Source organism: Melanerpes formicivorus, unplaced genomic scaffold (assembly GCF_026170545.1).
Source record: "Melanerpes formicivorus ecotype bairdi unplaced genomic scaffold, bMelFor1.0.p_v2 SCAF_55, whole genome shotgun sequence".
NCBI classification, from domain to species: domain Eukaryota; kingdom Metazoa; phylum Chordata; class Aves; order Piciformes; family Picidae; genus Melanerpes; species Melanerpes formicivorus.
Window position 1 is genome coordinate 4,449,109 of NW_027142407.1, and position 22,680 is coordinate 4,471,788.

At 45.7% G+C, this 22,680-nt stretch overlaps 1 protein-coding gene across 1 annotated transcript in view; it reads right to left on the bottom strand.

Moving 5' to 3' along the window:
- The window catches only part of BCL2 (BCL2 apoptosis regulator), a 112,898-nt gene extending 90,975 nt beyond the window's left edge, over positions 1-21,923 (bottom strand). The window contains exons 1-2 of the mRNA XM_068161017.1: positions 21,029-21,923; positions 19,859-20,651 (exon numbers count right to left, since the gene is read on the bottom strand). Coding sequence (XP_068017118.1) covers positions 19,859-20,446 — 588 coding nt within the window. The 5' untranslated portion in view covers positions 20,447-20,651; positions 21,029-21,923. The remainder of the gene's footprint in view (positions 1-19,858; positions 20,652-21,028) is intronic.
- Positions 21,924-22,680: the final 757 nt, after the last annotated feature.

Genomic DNA, 22,680 nt, shown 5'->3' on the forward strand with positions numbered 1-22,680 from the left:
GCAACACATAGGATTTTGAAACATGAAACATCTTCAATTTAGCAGGAAAAACTGAAGTTGCAGTACACTCAATGAGCTGTTTGGTTCAGAGCTGAGGACCCAGGTTGCGCCCAGATGATAGGACCTCCACACAAAGACCAGCACATGAGGAGCTAGTAAAATACCCCCAAACAAGAAGTCATAATGGGTCCTCGCAAAACCTGGGCACTATGCTGCCCGTTCTTCCACTGGTACTGTACCTAGCATCAAACTATTTGCCTGTGGACCATGGCCAGCTGTCACTTGACCATTCCTCCAAAAAAAACATGGACCCCATCAGGTCCAGCGTCCATCTGCCACTAACAAGAACCTTCCTCACATGCACCCTAATAACACTTGTGGGACTTACCAATCTCTTTGTGCCATGCTGAGACACCTAGAGCTTAGACTTCAACCAGCTCACACAATACCAGGGGATCAGATTCAAGCTGTTTCAGCTCCAAGAATGAGATGTTTCTCCATGACCATACCTGCAATATTGACCTATAAATATTTCTGGATCTGCTGACCACAGACTGCTTTCTGCCAAGTGCTATCTTTCTTCCTCTTCATGTCTCTATTACCTTTGGGGCTTCAGTTGCATCCAAGTGGCATCATCACATTTGAGTGACTTGGACGACAACACTCCACTCATTCACGAACAACTTTAGGAGGACAAGAAACAGAGCACAAGGCATGGCAGCATCCTTGAGGATGGTACACAAGCTAACCACACACAAACATACTGGCTTTGCATGGGGGAAGTGCAGACCACTTCATTTGAGCCTCCCTAGAACGGAAAGGTGTTTGTGTCTTGCCACACAAGCTCTGAGCAGCACTTGTAAAACCAGCCCTCAGCTAATACTGGAAATGCAGGTTGCAGATAGGTAGGCTGCTTCTGGAAAGGACAACAGCGAAGGAAATGTTCTCATTAATAGAAAGAGGTTTTCTGGGATCATGTGGACAGTCCTTGAGACCAGGCAGTACAACGCAAAAGGCTCTCATCTCTGCTTCAGTGTCCTCAAGCCCCATTGTTTCACTGCTTTAGCTGAATGTTGGGAAAGTGTTGACAGGGATTTCCAAGGGACACTGCATCTAAACATATTGTTGAATCCAGGCCCTTGGTAGTTGTTTTGTTGCACAAGGGAAAGGAGGTGAAACAAGCACAAAAAACCCACTGCAAGCACTTTCCCAGGACACAGGCACAGCCACCCAAAGTGCTACTCATCCCCTGACTCACTCACACCATCCCTACACCAGCTTCCAAGTGTCATACCACCGAACTGGTCAGCACTGTTTCAGTTCTTCAATTGGTGACTGTGCCGGAGCTGATCAGCATCTTTGTACTCATAGTGTAAACACCCTGCCGTGCTCAGTCCTTCTCTTGCCAGACAAGCATCCAGCTGGAAATAATGACTATTTTTCAGGTATGCTGCTAGGGCTACTTAGTAGAACATAACCTGAAGAGAAGATGAAAATTATTGCTGGCCAAACCCAAAATCCCACCTGGGATTTTCAGCTTGTTTTGAAAAGACACAGTGCATGTAAAGACCTAAAAATGAAAAACAAAACCACCTTGCTTATCCTATTGTGTCAAAAAGCACCTCTGAAGGTTCAGAATGAACAAAATGTACCCCAATGGAGGGAAAAGGAGGACCCAAATAAAGATGGTAACAACTGACATCCCAAGATTTAGGTCTGAACACAGAATTTAAATATACAATACACAATATAGGCAGAAGTGAATTTCATCCTCTGATACCTGTTTTTTTTTCCCCCTCATTTGGCTCAGGCATTTAGAAGGAACAACTTTCCCCTTGAACTCTAATCATTTTTGAATGAATTATTAAAAAGGCTGACTTTACAAGCTGATTCCCTTTTATATACAGCAGCACACAAATAAAAGAGGAAACTGATTAAACAGGGAACATGACAGTACTCACCTGACAGCATACTTTGTAAGAACCAAATTGGGCACATGTGTGGTGCACATGTGCACACCTGTGGGTGAGGAGGGCTGGTTTCTTTCTTCAGCCTTCTTATCTACAATAACCATGTGCTGTTCTGGCACTTTTAATTTTAACATACCCAGCTATTATGATTGAATTTAATTTTTTTTTAAGGTGGTAGTGCCTCTTTAGAATCACAGAATTGTCAGGGTTGAAAGGGACCTCAAGGATCATCTAGTTCCAACCCCCCGCCCCCCCCCCCCCCGCCAGGGGCAGAAATAAGAGATAAAATATTTTAGCTTGCATTTACATTTATTTCCATAAATGTATTTTGATGTAATGGAGCTTAAGTTGCACTCTTGAATGGCTTGCATTTAATCCCAACAAAAATTCTGGAATCTATAACTTACTCCTTCTTGTGGCAGACTTTAGACTATATTAGTAATAAAAAACCAAGGGATGCTGCCAGCTGTCTTTTGAAAAGTCATAGCAATAAGATGCCTGTGTTCTAAAATTTCACCTACTTATTCACCACCGATAAAAGATATCTTTTGAAGTAAATTATAAGCATGCAGTACCTTAAGATTATTAAAAAGGAGCAAAATAGCTAAATATGCCTACTTATCCACATTTATAACACTGTAGATGTAGCAAGCATGGGAACAGCTTTCCCAGAACTCCACTTAGCAAAGCAAAGCTATTCTTGGAGCGGGTGGGCACATGGGGAGACCTCACTGCTGTCTACCACTACCTGAAAGGATGTTGTGGAGAGGCTGGTGCTGGTCTCTTCTCACAGGTAATTAGTGATAGGACAAGATAGAATGGCCTCAAGCCACAACTGGGTAGGTTTAGACTGGACAGTAGCAAAAAAATTTTCAGGGAAAGAGTGGTCAGGCATTGGAATGGCTGCCCAGGGAGGTGGTTGAGTCACCAGCCCTGGATGTGTTTAAAGGTCGTTTGGATGTGATACCTGGGGATATGGTTTAGGGTTAACTTTGTAGAGTGGGGTTATGGGTTGGACTTGGTGATCCTGAGGGTCTTTTCCAACCTGAATGTTTCTGTGATCCTGTGATTTCTGTGATATGGGACCAACCATGAGTTTTGTGTCCAGCTACTGAATACCCTGAGGCTTCCACTGATGACAGGGGAGCCAGAGCCATCCATCTCCTGTGCCTCTCATTAAGACATTTCTCACCTGTGTTACCTCTGTCTGTGCTTTGAAAGAACAATACAAAATGTAGCAGGCCAAGTTCCCTTATCTCTATGCTTCCTCTGCAAGGCATCTTTTTCAGATCCTTTCTGTCCCTTTCTGTGGAGGGCATACATGTTCAATAACTTACACATTTGTCTACAGTAGTTACTATTGGCTTCCCATATGAATTTCATTTAAAAATAACTAACTAATGAGGAACATGAACATACTAGCCAGCTTGCTTTCAGAAAATTACAGATCCATGCAAGAGCATGATGACAAGGTGATATTGAATTAAAATAACACCAGCATAAGCCAAGCCTAGGAGATTAATCCACTGATATATTTTTGCCACAAAAATGATTAAGGGAGTAGAACATCTTCCATATGAGGAGAGACTGAGGGAGCTGGGGCTCTTTAGTTCAGAGAAGAGGAGACTAAGGAGTGATCTCATTCATGTTTATAAATATGTCAAGGGTGAGAGCCAAGAGGATGGAGCCAGGCTCTTCTTGGTGATGCCCAGTGACAGGACAAGGGGCAATGGGTGGAAGCTGAGGCATAGGAAGTTCCATGGAAACATGAGGAAAACGTTTTCTCACTGTGAGGGTTACAGAACAGTGGAACAGGATGCCAGGAGGGGTTGTGAAGTCTCCCTCTCCAGAGATATTCAAGACCTGCCTGGATGCATTCCTGTGTGATCTGGTATAGGTGATCCTGCTCTGGCAGTGGGGTTGGACTGGATGATCTTGAGTCCCCTTCCAGCCTCTAATATTCTGGGATTCTGTGATATTACAGTCACAAAACACTAAGGATGACTTTTTTGGGTACAAATCAGCCTGTGAATCTCAGTCTACATGGCCACCCAGAATGTTTTCAGTTATCTCTGTAAAACTCTCCTACATTTGGAGGACCAGAACAAACCTACTCATGACTTAATGCCAGCTGAAGCTCACTAGCAGAAGCAGTGCACTGCCACTGCCTTGTCCTGACCCTCAGCACTGGGTTGAGTTCTGTCCACACTAAGTGGAGGGGACACACTGCCAAGTGATACACCTGACACCAACCAGGCAGATCATGTACCAAATGACTGCCTAACGGCACAGAGCAGACAGGATGTATCCACTGCAGCATGCGATCCTTCAACCTCGAGTGACACTCACATCCAGTGACCGTTTGCCAAGATACTGACTGCTGCACTGGGCTCTAGGGTCATACATCAAATGTTCACATGCACTGACAGATGTTTATGTTGGTCATCCGGATTTAACTCCCATTACATCATTTACCAAGCTACTGATGTTATCATAAACGATTAAACAAGCTGGCAAAGGAGACTCAAATACAACTTTGATTCCCTTGTGGTATGAGGGCATTACACTCCAGACTGCATCTTGCTCTTAAATCAAATTGAACAACTGTATTGATTCCTTAATTCATTTGAGTTCTGTATGAAAAAAGAGCCTTTAGAAAAGAACACAAAGATTGATTTCATTCACCATTTGACCACTGAAGGATGAATGAAAGGTATGAAAAGGTAACAGTGGGGGAATCAGACTTTTATTCACAACTTCCTGGTATAAAACTAACAAGAGTTTTGTACTTAATTAAGGAGCCATGCAGGCTGGGATTCACTTCAGCTACCCTAATTGCTGAACATCTACTGCATTATTCAGGGCTTCCAGTCACTTCTGCTGTGTGTCTGTACTATTTTAATGCCCTGAAAATTACTGAATGTTTGGAGGGAGCAAAATCGTAAGCAGAGGAAGTCCTCAATCTAGTGTGTACCTAACATGCTTGTTGCCTGTCACTGAAATACAGTCTTATTATCAAATACAAGGGGTTAAGTTTAAACTCCATGATTGCCTCTCTGCTTGGTTGTCATTAAGTGTGGGGAGGGAAGAGGAAAACACTTCCCACATCTTGTTTTCAGCTTCTAATATACTTTTTCATTTTCTAGTGCGGGTTTTGCTTGGATGTGTAATCACTGTGGAATGGCTACTATACCCTTGCTACGCTGCATAATACTTTCCCTTCTGCCTTCTGTAGGATTCCTCATGAAAAGAGGCACTTTGTATTTTTGGCCCCAAGGACAGAACATAATGTACCATGTCTAGGAAAAACTCATTTTAAGGAATCATTAAAACGTTTTCCACTACTTAAAAAAAAAACCCCAACACATGAAGTACTACTGTATTTCTTTTACACACATGACCTCATAGATAGATGTGTGCATCCATACACACACACACACAAATGCATTCAATTTTCAATTTAGCTATTTATAGAGCTCTGTAATTTTTCCTGGCTCAAGTTTCAGTAAGCCTTCCCTGATGGAGTTCAGTTCACACGGTTTCACAGCCCATCATTTCACTTCGAGTTCATATCCATGGAACATCCCCTCCTTATCCCTGCCTCCTCCTAGAATCCCACTTAATGTTTTGCCAACTAAATTGGCCAGTTACTTTAATGAACTCATCAGAAAAACCAGTGAGGTTTTTTTCCTTCCCAAGGAGCTGTGTGTGTTTTGTCAGTTTTTCTTTAAGTCTCCTAGGGGCAAAACTCACAGATGCAGTTGTGTCCTTCTACAACAGCCTTTTAATTGCTGATGTAACATTTGACGCAAATCTAGAGGGTTTTGGCAGAGAGTTGCATGAAGGTCTTCCAGCCATGCTGTGCTCTCCTAAGTAGGAGCAATGGAAGTTTTGGGAGCATTTGAGAGTAATGGAACCTTCCAGCACAGCTGGCAGCATTTCTGAAAGATGGGCATCCCTTTCTCTGTTCCACTTCCAATGAGATGAGCAACAAAACTGAAGTGCTCAGAGACCCCAAGGCATGGAAGACTTCTCACACTGGAGTGAGTCTACTCTTTAGTTCCCTCATATTTCAGTAAACTGGCTTGTCCCAGTGTGAAGAACTCCCCTGGCTGATCTAGGACAGCTGAGCCTGGTGGTACTTCACCTTTTCCCATTCCCTTTCCAGCTCTCCTGGCTGGGAGGCAAGGCTGAACTGCACTGCAACCCAGTAAGCTCAGCTCCTGTTGCATGAACGCCCAGTGAGAGCTAAATGTCCGTTTGTGTAACTTCCAGCAAAGCTCTGCTTTTTTTCTGGTAAGAAATCACCTCCCACAGCTGTGTCAAGGTGCAGTGCTGGAGCACACAGGCACACAAAAACAACAAGAGAGAAACAACTTATTACTCCCTCTTTCTGCTTTACAGAGCTCAGTTCACTTGGACCAGAGGCACCCAAGCCTGCATAAAGGACAGAGCGGTAGAGCTCAGAGTAAAAAGCTATTAAAGCAAAAACTCGTGAGACAGATGACAGCTTGCTGTCAGACTTCTTGAAATGTAAGTGTTGACTGTTCAGAATTTATGTCTAGATTTTTCTTAAGAATGCAATTTCCTGGCACATGGTACAAGTTGCTCTAGACCTGCATGTCAGCACAGCAGGCATCCTGTTACAAAGGTTATTATGGAACTATTGAATGTTTTCATGCCAAATCTGCCCAAATTAAACTGAGGCGAACAAAATACTTTCCCTGGATAGGTGGTGGCTGCATTAGGTGGGTTTGTTTATAAGGGGAATAAAAGTTACAGCTAAATATAAAAGCAGATATATCATAATATTGTCTGAGAACTTGAATAACATGTCATTCAGTCTGCATGCTGTGGAAAGAACACGAAGGTCAAGTCTAAAATAAGATTAGTGACTGTTTGACAATAGAAACATGTAGGAGGTAGAACAGGAGAATTTTCCACATTTTTTTAAATGACATTTTTCTTTCTAAAAAATATTCTTTCCTGCCTTGCAATGGGCCTGATGCAAACCCCCACTGAACTCTGTGCAAAATGTACTGCTGAATTCAGCATGTTTTTGATCAACACTCTGGCAAACCTGCATTAGTCATTTGTGCCAGCTGTTTACTTTTTGCATTATCTTCAGCTGGGAAAATGAAACAAGGATGCTCTGTTTCACTTTCTGCTTCAGGCCTCTCATCCTGCTTCTTTGGAAGTCAGAGACTTCAGTGAGGCTACTGCTACCTCTTAAAGATAAGCCTATCTGGGTTCACAGTGCTGGGGAGCTAGTAGGAAAAAAAGAGGAAGACGGAAAGAAAAATTCTCAAACCACTACTTGATAAAATCCAAGGTGTTCCTTTTTCATTTTGCTCATCCACCAAAATCTAGGGTGAAGATATGGTGTCAGAGAGTTGTCATTTCCAAAAGGGCAACCAAGACAGAGATTTCAGTCTCTGCCCTATGGTAGGGGTAATCGCCCCTCAGCAAGTTGCATAGGACAAACAGAGACCATGCAGCCCCAGTTTTGAGAGAGGTATCTAGTATACTCTTTCAGTCACTGACATCAGAGGTACATTTCACAGAATCACAGAAACATTCAGGTTGGAAAGGACCCTCAGGATCATCAAGTCCAACCAATAACCCTACTCTGCAAAGCTCACCCCTAAACCATAGGCCCAAGCACCATATCCAAACACATCCAGGGTTGGTGATTCAATCACCTCCCTTGGCAGCACATTCCAACACCTCACCACTCTTCCTGGGAAAAAGTTTTCCCTAATGTCCAGTCTAAACCTACCCAGTTGTAGCTTGAGGCCATTCCCACTTTTTCTACCACTAATTACCTGTGAGAAGAGACCAACACCAGCCTCTCCACAACATCCTTTCAGGTAGTTGTAGAGAGCAATGAGGTCTCCCTTCGGCCTCCTTTTTTCCCACACTAAACAGCCCCAGCTCCCTTAGTCACTCCTCATAAGATTTCTTCTCCAGGCCCTTCACCAGCTTTGTTGCCCTCCTCCGCACTGGCTCCTCACCTCCCCATCTCTCTTGTATTGAGGTGCCCAAAACTGGACACAATACTCAAGGTGTGGCCACACAAGAGCTGAGTACAAGGGGACAATCACCTCCCTGTTCCTGCTGGACACAACATTTCTGATACAAGCCATGACGCCATTGGCTTTCTTAGCCACCTGGGCACATTGCTTACTCATGTTCAGTTGCTTGTCAATTAGAACCCCCAGGTCCCTTTCTGCCAGACAGCTTTCCAGCCACACTTTCTCCTTCCTTCCTGATACTCACTTTTAAATATAGCTACAGACACCTCCCTGTAAAAAGAGTTACAAAAGGAGCTTTGTAAATGGCACAGTCCCTCTCCCCAACAGCCCCACCGACAAAATCCCATGACTTGAAAGCAAAAGCAGCCGCAGAAATTAGCCCAGGGTTAAGGTCTGAAGCCAGCTGCCCCATCTTTCCCCTGAGCTGTGGCACATAGCCAATGTAGCTTATATAGCTAATGTTAAACATTCATTGCCAGCATCCAGGGCCTGCAGGAGGACTCAGGATTTCCAGGACAAAGGGTCTGGGGCAGAGGAGAGAGATGTCTTGGTACAAGCATCCTCCCCACAGCTCCCCCAACTTGTCCCTGTCCTCTGCAGACTGCACCAAAGCTCAAGGGGTGGATGAGGGCTGTCAGTTGCCTGCTGTCAAACCTCTGACCCACAGCCACTCTTTTGCTACTGGGCATCCCTACTTTTCAAGTGGGAGCTCATATCAAAACAAACCGTGTGGTGCTGTCTTATTTCTCAAGAGCAAAGATGACTTTCTGGAGCAGCAGGGGAAGGAAGGAAGGAAGGGAAGAGGTCTGCAAGGTCTCTGTTCAGGGGAGGACTTGTCTGCTCTGAGGGACTTAGGATGAGGCTGCAGGAGAGGCAGAGCAAGGAGCTCGTGCTTTGTAGTACACCAATTTTCCTGAGGCAGGGGTCAGGAGAGTCCTCAAGCAGATTCCAGTCAGAGCCTGCTGTGGGGCAGAGGTGCTACAGGGAGAAGTCCTGTTTGGATTTGTGTTCATAGCCCCTTTTCGCCTGACCTCCAAACCCAGGGGTTGACATCACCAAAATTACTATTAAACTGAAGGCTGCCATGTGATGGTTTTGACCCTAGCTATGCCACTGGCAACACAGGGCTGTTCTGGTCCTATTAATATAAATTTGCATGTTGTCTAAAGGCCCTAGAAGGGGAAAGGAGAGAAAAAAAAAAAAAAAAGAAAAAAAAGGGTGGCAGGCCTGAAGGAAGGAGAAGAGGAAATGGGAGTGCTGCCATTTTCTTCTGAGAAATGGCAAAATAAGAAGGCTGACTTCCTTACAGAGCCAGAAGTAAAACTAGTCATTGCAAAATTATTTAATATCTAACACAATCCTCCAGCCTTCAGCACTTCAAGGCAGTGTTTTGAGAAGCTGAGCCATCTTGCTATATTGAAGAGCTCTTGTCAAACCAGCCTGGTAGGGTCCCTCATCACAGGAAATGTATTTTAGTAGGACCCCAACACTCTCCCAAGGTGCTGGTCACAGTGACTTTTTACAATAAGGAGCTGCTCTCCACAGAATTGTCTGGACCACAGAGACAAGGGACGCCTGCATGCTGCATTTCTCCATCACATTTGGAGCCTTAAGTACAAAGAACAGTCAGTAACACCAAGCTGCCACAGTTTCAGTAATTTTTTCTGTCGAGAAGAGTTTCTTTAGGGATCAAAATGTCTTCAAAACTAAACAAACTGGCTGTCCATCCCTTCCAAGAGAACAGGTAGTTTATTCCAGCTGTCAGCGGCTGCAAAACAAACAGCTCCTCTCCCACTGTCAGTTTTAGCTCTAGGCCAGTTATTAAAATTAAACAGTTTCATTGTGAGAATGATGTATTTGTGTCTGCAGGGGGAAGAGAATGGAGCAGAGAGGGGAAAAAGAAGTAAGTTTTCTAAAACAAACCCTAAGCCTGTTTACACAGCCTAACAGCATGCCAGTGCTGCCTCCTCCTTCAGCCTGTTAAACTGCCACAGAAGTCCTGGCCTACAGAATGTGCTACCATGCCCCTGGAGTCATTCTCACTGGTTTGGGAAAAATAAAATAAGTGGGGTGGTTTTGTTTTTCCTTGTAAAGTTATTAAAATTCCAACTACTTGCAGAATAAATACACCACTCCCTTGTGAAACAATCAGCTTCAACAGGTAAGAAAAAAAGTATAGGCTCCCCTACCTGAAAGGTGGTTGTAGCCGGGAGGGGGTTGGTCTCTTCTCCCAGGCAACCAGCACCAGAACAAGGGGACACAGTCTCAAGCTGCACCAGGGGAGGTTTAGATTCGAGGTGAGGAGAAAGTTCTTCACTGAGAGAGTCATTCGTCATTGGAATGTGCTGCCCAGGGAGGTGGTGGAGTCACCGTCCCTGAAGGCGTTCAAGGGGAGATTGGACGTGGCACTTGGTGCCATGGTCTAGTCATGGGGTCTGTGTTGATACGTTGGACTCGATGATCCTCGAGGTCTCTTCCAACCTTAGTTATACTGTGATACTGGTGCCACCCAGGCTGGAAAGCAGAGTGAGGGTGAGGGGCTACTTGTCTCATGATCCTAAAACACCAGGGAGGCTCATCAGCACACCTCTGGAGCTAAGGTAATGGCTTGGAGAACAAAAGCACAATAAAACATGTGCATGAAGATACCTTCTACAGATGCATGTAACACAGCTCCTTTCCCTGAAATGCCACATACAGCCTTTGGAATAGTGAGACTGGAAAAGGAAGGCCAAGTTCCTTCTTGAAACACCTCACCAACTGTGCTGATACATAAAGGAAAAACACTGCCATTGTCAGTTGACTTTTCTCACACTGCTCTCCCTTTTTGTAAATAAAAGCTAGAAATCAACACCCGAAACCGAACTGTTTAATCTGTTTCCATCACAAGCATTGCTAAACACATTCAAACAATGGAGCTGAAAAAGTTGAAGCCTACATTTCTGCTTAACCTTTTCTTTCTTTCCTCTACCTCCTCTCTCCACTGAAATATCACTCTCAAGTTTTTTCACAATTTGACTCACCTTGGCCTTTCCCAGGCTAGCAAACTCCAGCAATAATAAAATGTTATGCCATAGATCTTGACTTTATTCTAAGTCCCAAATTACCACGATGGACATTTTGTGCAATATTGTCCTTTGTCTGATTTTTTTTTTAATCAAAAAACACCAGCCCAACTCATGATAGCATGGTGGGCAACTATACATTTCCCAGACCTGGTGTGGTGGACAGCTAGCAAGAATACTGATTTCATAGTTGGGTTAACCAAAAAAGAGAAATATCAATGATTTGTACCATATCCTATCATGTACTTTGTACTAGAGGAAGCAAAGTTTTGACTCTCAGCAGCCTTCTTAATATGTATGCGGGAAAAATTGGTCCTTTTATTTTTAGTTGTACTTGGCCTACAAAAGCAACAAAGTTGGTGGGGGGCTTGGAACACAAGCCCTATGAGGAGAGGCTGAGGGAGCTGGGGCTGCTTAGCCTGGAGAAGAGGAGACTCAGGAGTGACCTTACTGCTGTCTACAACTACCTGAAGGGGGGTTGTAGACAGGCAGAGGTTGATCTCTTCTCCCAGGCAGCCAGCACCAGAACAAGAGGACACAGTCTCAGGCTGCGCCAGGGGAGGTTGAGGCTGGAGGTCAGGAGGAAGTTTTACACAGAGAGAGTGATTGCCCATTGGAATGGGCTGCCCAGGGAGGTGGTGGAATTGCCATCACTGGAGCTGTTCAGGAGGAGACTTGACAGGGTGCTTGGTTGCATGGGTTAGTTGATTAGGTAGTGTTGGATGATAGGTTAGACGCGATGATCTTGAAGGTCTCTTCCAACCTGGTCTGGTCTATTCTATTCTATTCTATTCTATGTACATAAATTACTTACTGAAGTACTCTGAAATCCACCAACTTGCCTTTTTAATCCACAAAAGAGAATCCTGCTTTTCATGCCCCAGTAAAATAAAGGAGCAATAGAAAGATGTATGCACTGAAGGATGCTGACTTCTTTCAACATAACAGATCTTCAGTCAGTGCAGGAGTAAGCTCAAGGATGTGGCTGCTCTTAGCAACACAACTGCATGTAGAATTACCTCTACAAGACGCCTAGAGAAATAAGAAGTTTGCCCCAGATGGATGAGACTGGAAGTGCCTACATCCCTGTACGCCCAGTAACTGACCAGCACAAGGTTACTCTGGGGAAGAAGTAATGTAATAGATATGCTTTAAATAGCATTCACCAGAGAGAGGTCTACTCTCAGCACCTGGTGATCTCATTTCAGCAGCTGATGTGAAATTTACCCCAAGGTCTATGACTGCACTTTCAAGCACTTTTATTTGAACGGAAGCATAGATGCTTCCCTTACCCTTTTAAATACCTAAACCTTTCCTGAATGCAACTTAGTACTTCCACTCACTGCTCTCCATGAAAACAGCTTCCAAAGACTAATCATGCATTTCAGAAAAGGCTGCTTTTCTATTAGTTGAAAACCTGTGGTTTTTCATTTGATCTTGTATTTCTTGCCATATACAAAGTAAACACAACTACAACTGCTCAATCCAGTGTCTTTTCCTGTTCCTATTCAAGTTAATGGCAACACTTTACAATCAGATTTGTTTTCTTACTCACTAACCGTGAAACCCAGAAACCTGCAAAGAACTTTTCAGTGAGGAAGATTTAGCAAAGTCTATCAATATACAATAACTATGAGAGCAACCTAACACTACTGTAACAGAAAATTAGGGTTTAGATGCTTTTAGAAAAGTCATCTGGTTTCATAGGCTTTCAGGAGAGTAAAAAACCAACCAACCCAACCAACCAAAATAATACAAAACAAAACAAACTACCAATCAAAAAAAAGATTGTTAAAGAGACTGAAAGCCAGTGGCACTGCATACCTTCATCCATCAATCATTATAGATGAAATGGAAAATAAACCAGGCCAGTACTGCCCTCAGAAATAGTCAGTATTTTGCTGCCACCAAACAGCAAGTGTTGTTATCATTCTTACTGCACCAGCAGGACAGCAGCCACCAGGTGCTCACAAATAAATTATTTTGGAAAAAAACAACAAACCAAACAGGATTGGGCTTCACTCTCCCAAGGGTGTGAAGGAAAATAAAACAGGCCAGGGAGGGAGGTGGGAAGGGATGGATCCTGCACACACTGTATCTGAGGGCTGCGAGGCAGCACGAAGAACTACATCCCACACTCACTCAATTCCCAGTGCCAGCAGTGGTGATGGAAAGGGATGGTTAGAAAGGCCTGCAGAAAGCCCAGGGACCGCCAGCCCTCCATGAAGCAGACAGACAAGCACACATACAACGGGAGCAGGGATTGTGCCTGGCCAGCACGCCATGAAGCACATGGCTGTACATTCACTCCTGCCCCATTCTACCCTTCACATAAGCCTGATCACCATAAGGGATGGAAATGCAGTAGTAAAAGAAAAAAAATAAATCATTTTGCCACAGGAGAGTTGAACCTTAATCAGACCTATCACTGGTTTTTAGCTATGGCTGCTTGACTGCTAAGGCTGCTGACCCAGACTCCAGGTCAGGAGTGAGCACCCACCATCCCACTGGCAGTGCCAGGGTAGGACCACAGAGCTAACATTCAGCAGGCTAGCCTTGTGGTGTGGCTGCAGAGTATGAGTGGAGACAAGGGCACAGCAAGACTGCTGGCAGACTGCATTAACAAACAGAGCAGCACAGGGAGAGCAGCCACTTCAGCTGGTCCTATCCTGAGCCCTGGGCCTGGCATCCCTTGATGGCAATAGTATAGCACAAGACTGGCTCTCTGGTGTGCCAGGCACAAACCATCATAAGAGACCAAAACCACAGCAGAGGTTTTGGAGTGACAACTGAGAGCTGCTTTCATTTCTACATCCTATTCCCTCCACCTCCTTTCACCATCCCATCAAGGACACTTTTATTTGGCACAAGGGCTTAATGTTTGCTGGCAATGCAGTACAAAGTTCCCATGCTGCCTTAGGAAGCCCAGGCCCTGGTATCTGGCTGCTGAGAAGATCCTTCTGCTCTACATGCAATTTCATACATCATTGCATGGGTCTTGTGACTCTTTTCCTAGAGGCACGCTTTGCTATCTGAGAAACAGTTGTGCCTCGGCAGAAAAATTCCACTGGATTTTCTTTGTGGATTACCAACTCCAAATTTCAAGCTACATACTCAAATAAACTAAGCTACTTACTGCCCAGCAGAGCTAACACAGCAGCTTGAGAGAGGCCTGTGTTAATGCAGGCACAGAACTAACTTTCTTTCTCAATACTGAAAGTAGAGTAAAACTTTTTAATAGGATTGCTGTTTGAACTTTACGGTTCTTTGCAAGATCAAGGCAAACGACATCATCTCCACAATCAAGACCCCTGGTTCTGCAATTTCAAAGGTCATGAGCAATAGATTATTTTTTGTTCATTAAAAAAGAGACAAAACATCTGAGAAAATATGCAGTCTAACTTTGTTGTTATAAACAAAGCTATTACAAAGGAAAAGGACTAAAGAATCACAATCATTTTCTCTTTCCCCCCCTAGCTCTTTGCCTTGCTTCGGCACAGTAAAAAGAAAAATATTTTGATAATATTCTGAGAATTTGATTATAAACCCACAAAGCCACAAAAACTGGCAAAGGATGTAGATGGTGTTAACATTTGAAACTGCCAATTCATTTATTTAACTGAATGGATTTCAGATAGTTTCCTTTTACCAGTCAAACAGTGACTTGGGGTTAGCCCCACTGGGGATTGAGTTGTCATGAGGCTGCATGTCACTGGTAAAACAAACCTCAAAGCACCTCTGCTCCTACATGGGGCATCTGGCTCCAAGCAAGGCACTGTCCCGCGCCAGACAAGCAAGAGGGTTTTGCCTGGGATTTGCAAGAGAAGCAACATGGTGTGCAGGCCTAGCCAAGCCACCAGGAGAACAGAGCCCAAAAGGGATGAGATATCAGTTGGTATCCCATGCACACACAAGGGAAGGCCCTCTGTCACACCAATATCCCACAACCTCTAGCACCGTCCTGGAGGCAGACACATTTGCTATCCCTTGCCTTCATGAGAGGGCTATGCACCTTTGTAAGGCACAGCAACTCTCCATACTTCCTTTTCAAGGCATGCCACTGAGCAAAGAAAAGTAATGGCTTACATGGGAAAAAAAAGAGAGGAAGTTCAGTGATTAGGGCTGTCAACCAGAAAAGAAACTTGGGGTCTAGTTGCTGGTCCAAGAAGCATTTATGCATTTGGCTGTAGAAAGCCACCTAAGAAAACACATCAGACAGCAGGAATTAGATACCCTAGCTCTTGCTCCGTCAAATGGAATTTTGTCACTGCAAAAGGAGCCACTCTGCTGCCAAAGGGAAGGACACCTAAGCAAAACCAGCAGTTATCTGGCATGCAAAGCCTCCCGAGATGTTGAAGATGTGGCTGTAAACCACACCCCAGGCTGGAAAAGGTTTCCAAGGCAAATCTCCCATTACCTCAGATGAGGGGCTATAACCAAGGAGCTGCCAGGAGCAGTGGAGGTTTCCCTCCAGTTATATTTGCACGTAAGGATGACTTGCAAGTGACAGCAACCGGGCAGAGGATGCCTGCTGGTTTCAAGACACAGTGTTGGGAACAGTGTTCCCTGCAGCATGCTGAGCAGCATTCCTGACTCAGGGCAGCTGAAGTTCCTGGCTGGCTTGGGTGAGGAATGGCAGGAAGCTGGGGACTTCTGCCTCTGTTTTGGCCAGGCAGGCACTCCGGGGATGCAAGTGCTAATATTCCACCCAAGCTCTGCTTTGGACATCTAAATCCTTCCCCATATCCGGCCTTAAGATTTGAACTGAATGAAGAACTGCAGAAAAAGCCCAGTATCAGACAAAACTACATGACTACTGCATTCCTGGTTTGCAAGTGAAGATAGTAATTTAAAATTATGCTTTCTTGGCTGTATTTTCAACACAACACTGCTCCTCTCACCTCGGCTTCTTTACATTCTTCACATCAAAAACGTACTTATCTACATATATGGGATGGTGCCTGTGTCATCTCATGTTCTTGCTTTTTCTTGAACAGCTCACAGAGGAAGCTGTATGTTGGACTACAAGTGCCCAGAGTAGAGAACAGCTCCCACTTATATGCTGTGTGCCTAAAGAGAGAATCCATCACTGCCAGACAAACATGGTTATTTCCTCTACACCGGCTGCATTGCTTGCCAAGCCAGCCCTTCTGCAGCTAAAACATCAGGCTCTGAAAAGTGAAATGAAGCCATTAAACTGTCAATCAGAAAGCATACATTATACCAAGCACCACAAAATTGCAGAGATGAGCTGGTTCTCCTCATATTTCTTTTGTAACGTGATTAAGATGCTATCAAGTCAAAGTACAATATTGCGGTCTCCTGGCCTACGTGAAAATCTCAGAAAGCTGCATTTATTTGCCACCAGAACCACAAGCTAATAGTACAGCCTCCACAAAGGCAGTCCCTATCTGCTGCTTTTTCCTCAAACAAATCCTTGGTGCCGTGTATTGTAAGGGTATTAACAGTCCCAGAAACCATTAACGGTGACATCCAGTGCCTCAAATTTATAGTCCACCACCCTTCCAACCTGCCCTTTGATATGCTTGCTTTCATTTGCCTTGCAATATAAAGACTTCATGTCCTGAAAATATATTGTCAGAATACATTACAGAAGCAATTCAGACCAAGCAGAAGACAGACATGTCACCAAATTTCAGACCTGAACGTAAGACATAACCCCATACAACAGACTCAAAGCATGTGCTGTCCAGCTTACTCGGTGTGTAGCATATGCTTGTGACTAATTCTGATGCTCTCTTCTCCACTACTACACAGCTCCTAATAAAATTATCACTCCACAACATACCAAGGAGCCACAACATAAAGGAGCAAGAAGGCTACAACAGCAGGTGCTCCTGCTTGTTGCAGCCATGTGTGTGATGGGGAGATCTTGCAGACAGCCATGCTGAGGTCCTACAAAGCCTCACAACCTCCCAGGCAATCAGCTACTTCAGAAGAGCCGTTTATCATGCTTCGGTAAGGTTTGTATACGGGGTATGGTGCAAATGCCAACCTTAAGACTGAGTGTATATATTAAAGCATCCTTTTCCACTGAAAGATCCTAAAAGACAGAAAAAGGAAGGGAAAAATCCACCATTCCATGTCTCCCTCTCTGAAGAGACTAAAAGCTGTATTGACAACTTTGCGTTAGTCTTTTTCTCTTCCTAACTAGCTAGAAGTTTTTGCCTGTGCTTAATAATCTATGGCTCAAAGGTACCAGCCATTCACCAGACAGGCAAAAGCTACCCTGGGGTAATATTTTGCAAATCTTCCTCCATGTGTATATTACAAATAGCATGTGACAGTAAATGGCATCACATGCATCCTAAATCTGAAGCTTTTGTTTATAGAAAGCCTCAATAAAAAAACTAAACAGCTATCAATAAGAAGCATCGTTTCCTTTTAAAGGCAGGCAGTGTTTATAGTCCAAGTTTCTTGTATCGCTAACCGTGGAGAAACAGCTCCAGCACCTGCCTCATCTGGCCAATCACACCTGGTAACACCTGTCTTTGTACCTTCTCCGTTTTATTCATTATTTATGTTTCTATTTACACAATACACCCACAGGACAATACATCTCCAGCATGCTTACAGATTTGATCCAAAGCTCACTGGCGTCAACAGAACAACTTCCCTGGCTCTGGAGCAAACAGAAAGCCCCAGCGCTCTGAACGGGCTTCCAGCCTGAGGGGGGGACTTTCACACAAGTTAAGCAGGACAGCCCAGAAGTGCCATTACAAAATCCCTAACTCTTTAAGCTGCTCGTGTTTTAACCAGCCAAGGTCTCCAAAAGCCTGAACTGTTTGCAGATTTTTTTTTCCCCAGTTATACACTTGCTAAAAGCCCCCAATGCTGACAAACCCTCTGTAGTGAGACATGAACCAGGGAATCAAGGACTGCGTCTCCTTCTCCCAGCTGTGGTGCTGTGAAGTACTGGAGCCACAAAAATACTGGAGTCATTTTGTGTGTGTGTGTCTAGATACACACAGATATGCGTGTCTGTGTATGTATCCTCATTTGAAATCACATATGTATATATGTGTATAAACACACACACACACACACATTTTTTGCTCCCCCTTCTGGCCCCATGAATTTTGAATCTATTTGTCTTCTTGGTGGAAGCAGGGCTGAGCAGAACAATCTTGCCTCCAACGTGACTTGTCACCAGGGATATACAGCACTCCTCTGGGAGGCACACAATGTGGATTCCTGCTGAGAAAAGGACCCCAAAGCCTTATGTCCTCCATTACAGCAGCAAGTAGATGTCCTCTGGACACTACCCTCAGATATGTACAAACCTCAGACATGTATACCCTTCAGTCAGGAAGATTCAAAAGGCTGTATCTTCATTTTTTAGCAGTCAGTCAATGCAGGTGACACATTGCTGAGCCTAACACCGACAGCAAGAGATCCAGCCCTGCGAGTTTCATGCAGTAATGCCTCACAAACATCAGGTTTGCACACCATGTTAACAGGTACACGTATGCTGTACTTTACATTCCTTAACACGTGCCACTGAAAGGTGTGCTGTGTAATTGAGACAGCCTTGTGCTTCATGAGGGAGTAGATCTGAAATTGCTGGTGTCCAACCTAGCTGACCTCCATTTTGAGGTCACTTATTCCAGCTCTCAGGCCATGTGTAAAGTTTCTTCTTCAGTATAACTTTTGCCTTTTCTTCTTCCAAAGCGTTAGTATCATAAGCTCTACACATACACGTTTGGGCTGTGGGACAGCAGCTAGGACTGTATTTTCTTAGTGTATATCAATTAGTATGGGGAAAAAGGAAAGACTCTTCCAATTTCAATATGGTTATTCATTTTAGAAGGAGATAAAGATAAAAGGTAATGGCTACTACTGTAAAAGCTGCCTATCTTATACAAGTGGGAATCTTCCCTTTCTGAATGATCACAGAATAGTTTTGGTTGGAAAAATACTCTAATAAGAGCAAGTCCAACTGTCAATCTAAGACCACCACAACCAATAAACCATGTCCAGAAGTTCCATGTCCACATGTTTCTTGAACACCTCCAGGGGATGCTGAAGCTAGCCCTGACCAGAGGTGATCTCTACCCCAGAAACAGTCATCCATTGGATCACAACAAACACTCATATTCCAGCACAATCCCACAGGCATGGCTCCCAGCACCTTTATTTCACCTCAAGACAAAAACTCATTTTTCACACTAGACATATCCTATACCATAAAACCTCACTCCAGTTGCCACTGCAGCTGTAGACACCAGCACCAATGGCCACCTGCTTGCCTGCAACACCAGAATCTCGTATTGATTGAGCATTTACCTGGCACATCACCCCGAAAGGACAGGGATGCATGCATGCACACACATGGTCCCTGCTGGCCCCACATCTGAGACCTGCTGTGATATGCCTACTCTTGGCACCTGGATAAGTACCTCCGCTGCCCCTTCCCACCCTGATGCAGGACCTTGACTTGGCCAAGGTGGGTGTTACCAGCAGGGGAGATTGGACAAGGGTAGGAGAGCCAAGACAGCTGATGAAGAGGGTGTCTTCCTCATCCTTTTCACTCCTGACTTGTAGCTGTTGCCCTAACACCAAACCACTCCACTGTAACTCCACAACTAGGTGAAACTTGACAGCTGGCAAAAGGCCTGTTGTGTTGTGGCACGTCAGTGCAGATGACCCCCCCAGGCAAACCTTTTGCTCCTCCCCAACACGAGTGCAACCCATTGGGCACTGCCCACCCTGGAGCCCCACTGGCTGTGGACCAGAGCTAGGGAGAACAAGCAATCAGGGTACATACCCAGCCTCCGTTGTCCTGGATCCAGTTGTGCAGGTGCCGGTTCAGGTACTCGGTCATCCAGGCGGCGATGTTGTCTACAAGGGGAGACATCTCCCGGTTGACACTCTCCACACACATCACACCACCGAACTCGAAGAAGGCCACAATCCTGCCCCAGTTAACCCCATCTCGAAAGAGTTCCTCCACTACTGCCACAAAGCGGCCTCTGGCCGTGAAGGGCGTCAGGTGTAGCTGGCCGGACATTTGCGCAAAGTCCCTCTGGTAGCGTCGGGAGAACTCATCCCCTGCCTGGCGCAGGGCAAGGTGGACGACCTGGGGTGCAGGGCGCAGCCCCTCAGCTGGGGGTACATGGCTAGCAGCAGCTGAGCCGGGGGGCTCGGGGTGCGGAGGCACCAGGCCAGTGTGATCAGAGGAAGTCCCAGCAGCAGCAGGAACCGCAGCAGCAGCAGCAGCAGAAGAGAGACCTGGAGGCAAGGGTGCTCTGTCCTCGCTGGCAGCCCAGTCGTATCCCCTCTGTGAGAGTTTATAGTGGATGTACTTCAGCACTATCTCCCGGTTATCGTAGCCTCTTCTCCCCGGATGAGCCATAATTCCCAAGAGGAAGCAGCAAGAGGAAGGGAGAGAGGAAGAAGAGGAGCAGGATGAACCCAAAAAAGTAAAGCAGCCAATAGTAATAAAATTAGTAACACCAAAAATTATAATCCAGTTACTGTATCGGGCACGGTTTCATTCATGGTGGTGTGGGGGAGTTCTCAGGGTCTCAGAGGTACTTTTGTCTTCTCAGTGTTTCCTCCTTGGTTTGAGATGCACGGTATAAATAAGGATTAAAATGCTGCAAATACTTTACGTCCAGGTGCACATTTACTACTTTTATTACAAATTTACTTTAGGATCATTTCCTCCTCGGTTGTTGGAAATACATCTTAAAAAAAAAAAACAACAAGATTCTACTGATTGAAAATCAGGTGCATTTCCCCTCAGGTGCTGAACTACCACGGGCATGAAGGAGCAGATGAGCACACACTGTAAAAACTGCAATTCAATACGATTTGCTAAACAGCCTTGGATGAATATTAATCCGACACACTTTAAGCTAGAAACCGCCAACACTGCCTTTTTTTTTTTTCCTGTTAAGTTACACAAACTAAATTTCCTCTGTAAAGTACTTACTTGGACTATAAATATGTTCCTCTGTCAAGTTTCCTCTAAAAAAAAAATTTGTAAGAACAAAACCCAAACATCCCAAGTCTTCAGCAACGTTAAGTTCTGGGTGCTTTGATGCTTCAAGTCACCAAGGTGATGGGAAACGGACCGGGGAGAGAGGAAAAAAAGGGGAAAAAAAAAGGGAGAAAGGAAAATAAAAAAGAAAAAGAGAAAAAAAAATTGTAAAAAATCTTTATGATTTCAAATGTTTTTTTCCAGACTTCTGTTTAACAGACATCTTCAAAGATATGTCAAAGCTTAGAAAATCCCGCCTCGCAGCCCAGGAAGGTGAACAACCCCAAAGAGACGGAAAATCCTGGAGACCAGATGAACCGCATTTGAATCCAAGCTCTCGCAGAAGTGCTCCGTTTTTCCCTCCAGTGCAACGTACAGACATAGGCATTTACGTAGTTTCATTCAGACACCGATCGCAGGAGCCCGGTGCTTCCCCACACATACACGCACACGCCAAATAATAAAAAAAAAAAAGGAAAAAAGAAAAAAAAATGTATGTATTTAGGAAACTAATTATTTTTCACAAGAAAGAGCGAAAAAAATAATTTTTAAATTCATCAAAATAAAGAAGGAAAACTGCTTTTGACTGTGGCTCCGGGGAGAAATGCCATTTCCCGAGCAGCTTTGTATCAGAGGAGGAAAAGCCCCCGGCGCTGGCGAGGAGTGGCGCGGACGGGGCGTATGTGCGGTGTGACTGGTGCCGATGGGGACCGCGGCCACGGCGCCGCTGCCCGCCCGCTGCCCGCGCAGCCCCGGCGCACCCCCGCCGGCCCCGGGCGGCTCCTCGGGGCGCTCCGCGCTGCTGCTGCCGGCGGTGGCGGCGGCTCCGGGCGGCGGCGGCTCCGAGCGGCGGCAGCGGCGGGCGCGGGCGGGGAGCTCTCCCAGCGGCGGCGGCAGCGGAGGCGGCGGAGGGGGGGGGGGTGCGGGGGGGGAAGCGGAGCGGCGCGGCGGAGGCGGGGAAAGGCGGGGAGAAGCGGAACCCGAGGGGCAGGCTCCTTCTTCGGCCCCGAGCGGCGCAGCCGGGCGTGGTAGTTTCCTAGAGCTCCGCCTCACGCTTCATTCAAGAAAAGGGGGAAATGGGGAGGGGTGCTAAAAAAAAAAAAAAGGCAAAAAAAAAAAAAAGGCAGGCGGTGGCAGGGGCGAGAAGCCCCACGCGCACCCGGCCCGCCCTCCATCGCTGCGTTGGCCTGGGGCCGGCGGCGGGGCGGCTACTCGGTCTGCGGGTGGTGCTGGAGGGCCGCGCCGCCGCCCGCCCTCTCCCGCCTCCGCCCGAGCGGAGGAAATGGGTGGCGTAGGCGGGCGCGCGGAGAAGGCAGAGCGGCGTGAGGCTGGGGGCTGCGCTGCGCTGCCCTGCGCGGGGGAGTGCCCCGCTCCGGCTCCGCGCCTCTACCGCCGCGCGCGGGACGGGTGAGCAGCTGCAGCTGCGCGGATTTATTACAGGGGAAAAAATAACAATTAAGGGGGTGCTTGAGGTGTGAAGACGAGAAAAAAAACACCCGAGTGTCCCTTTTAAAAGGGAAAGTGGCCCGATGTAGGCGGGCAAGGCCTCCAAAGCGGAGTGGGTTGGGGGGGTCAGCCCTGGGAGCAGATGCTGTGTGGCAGCG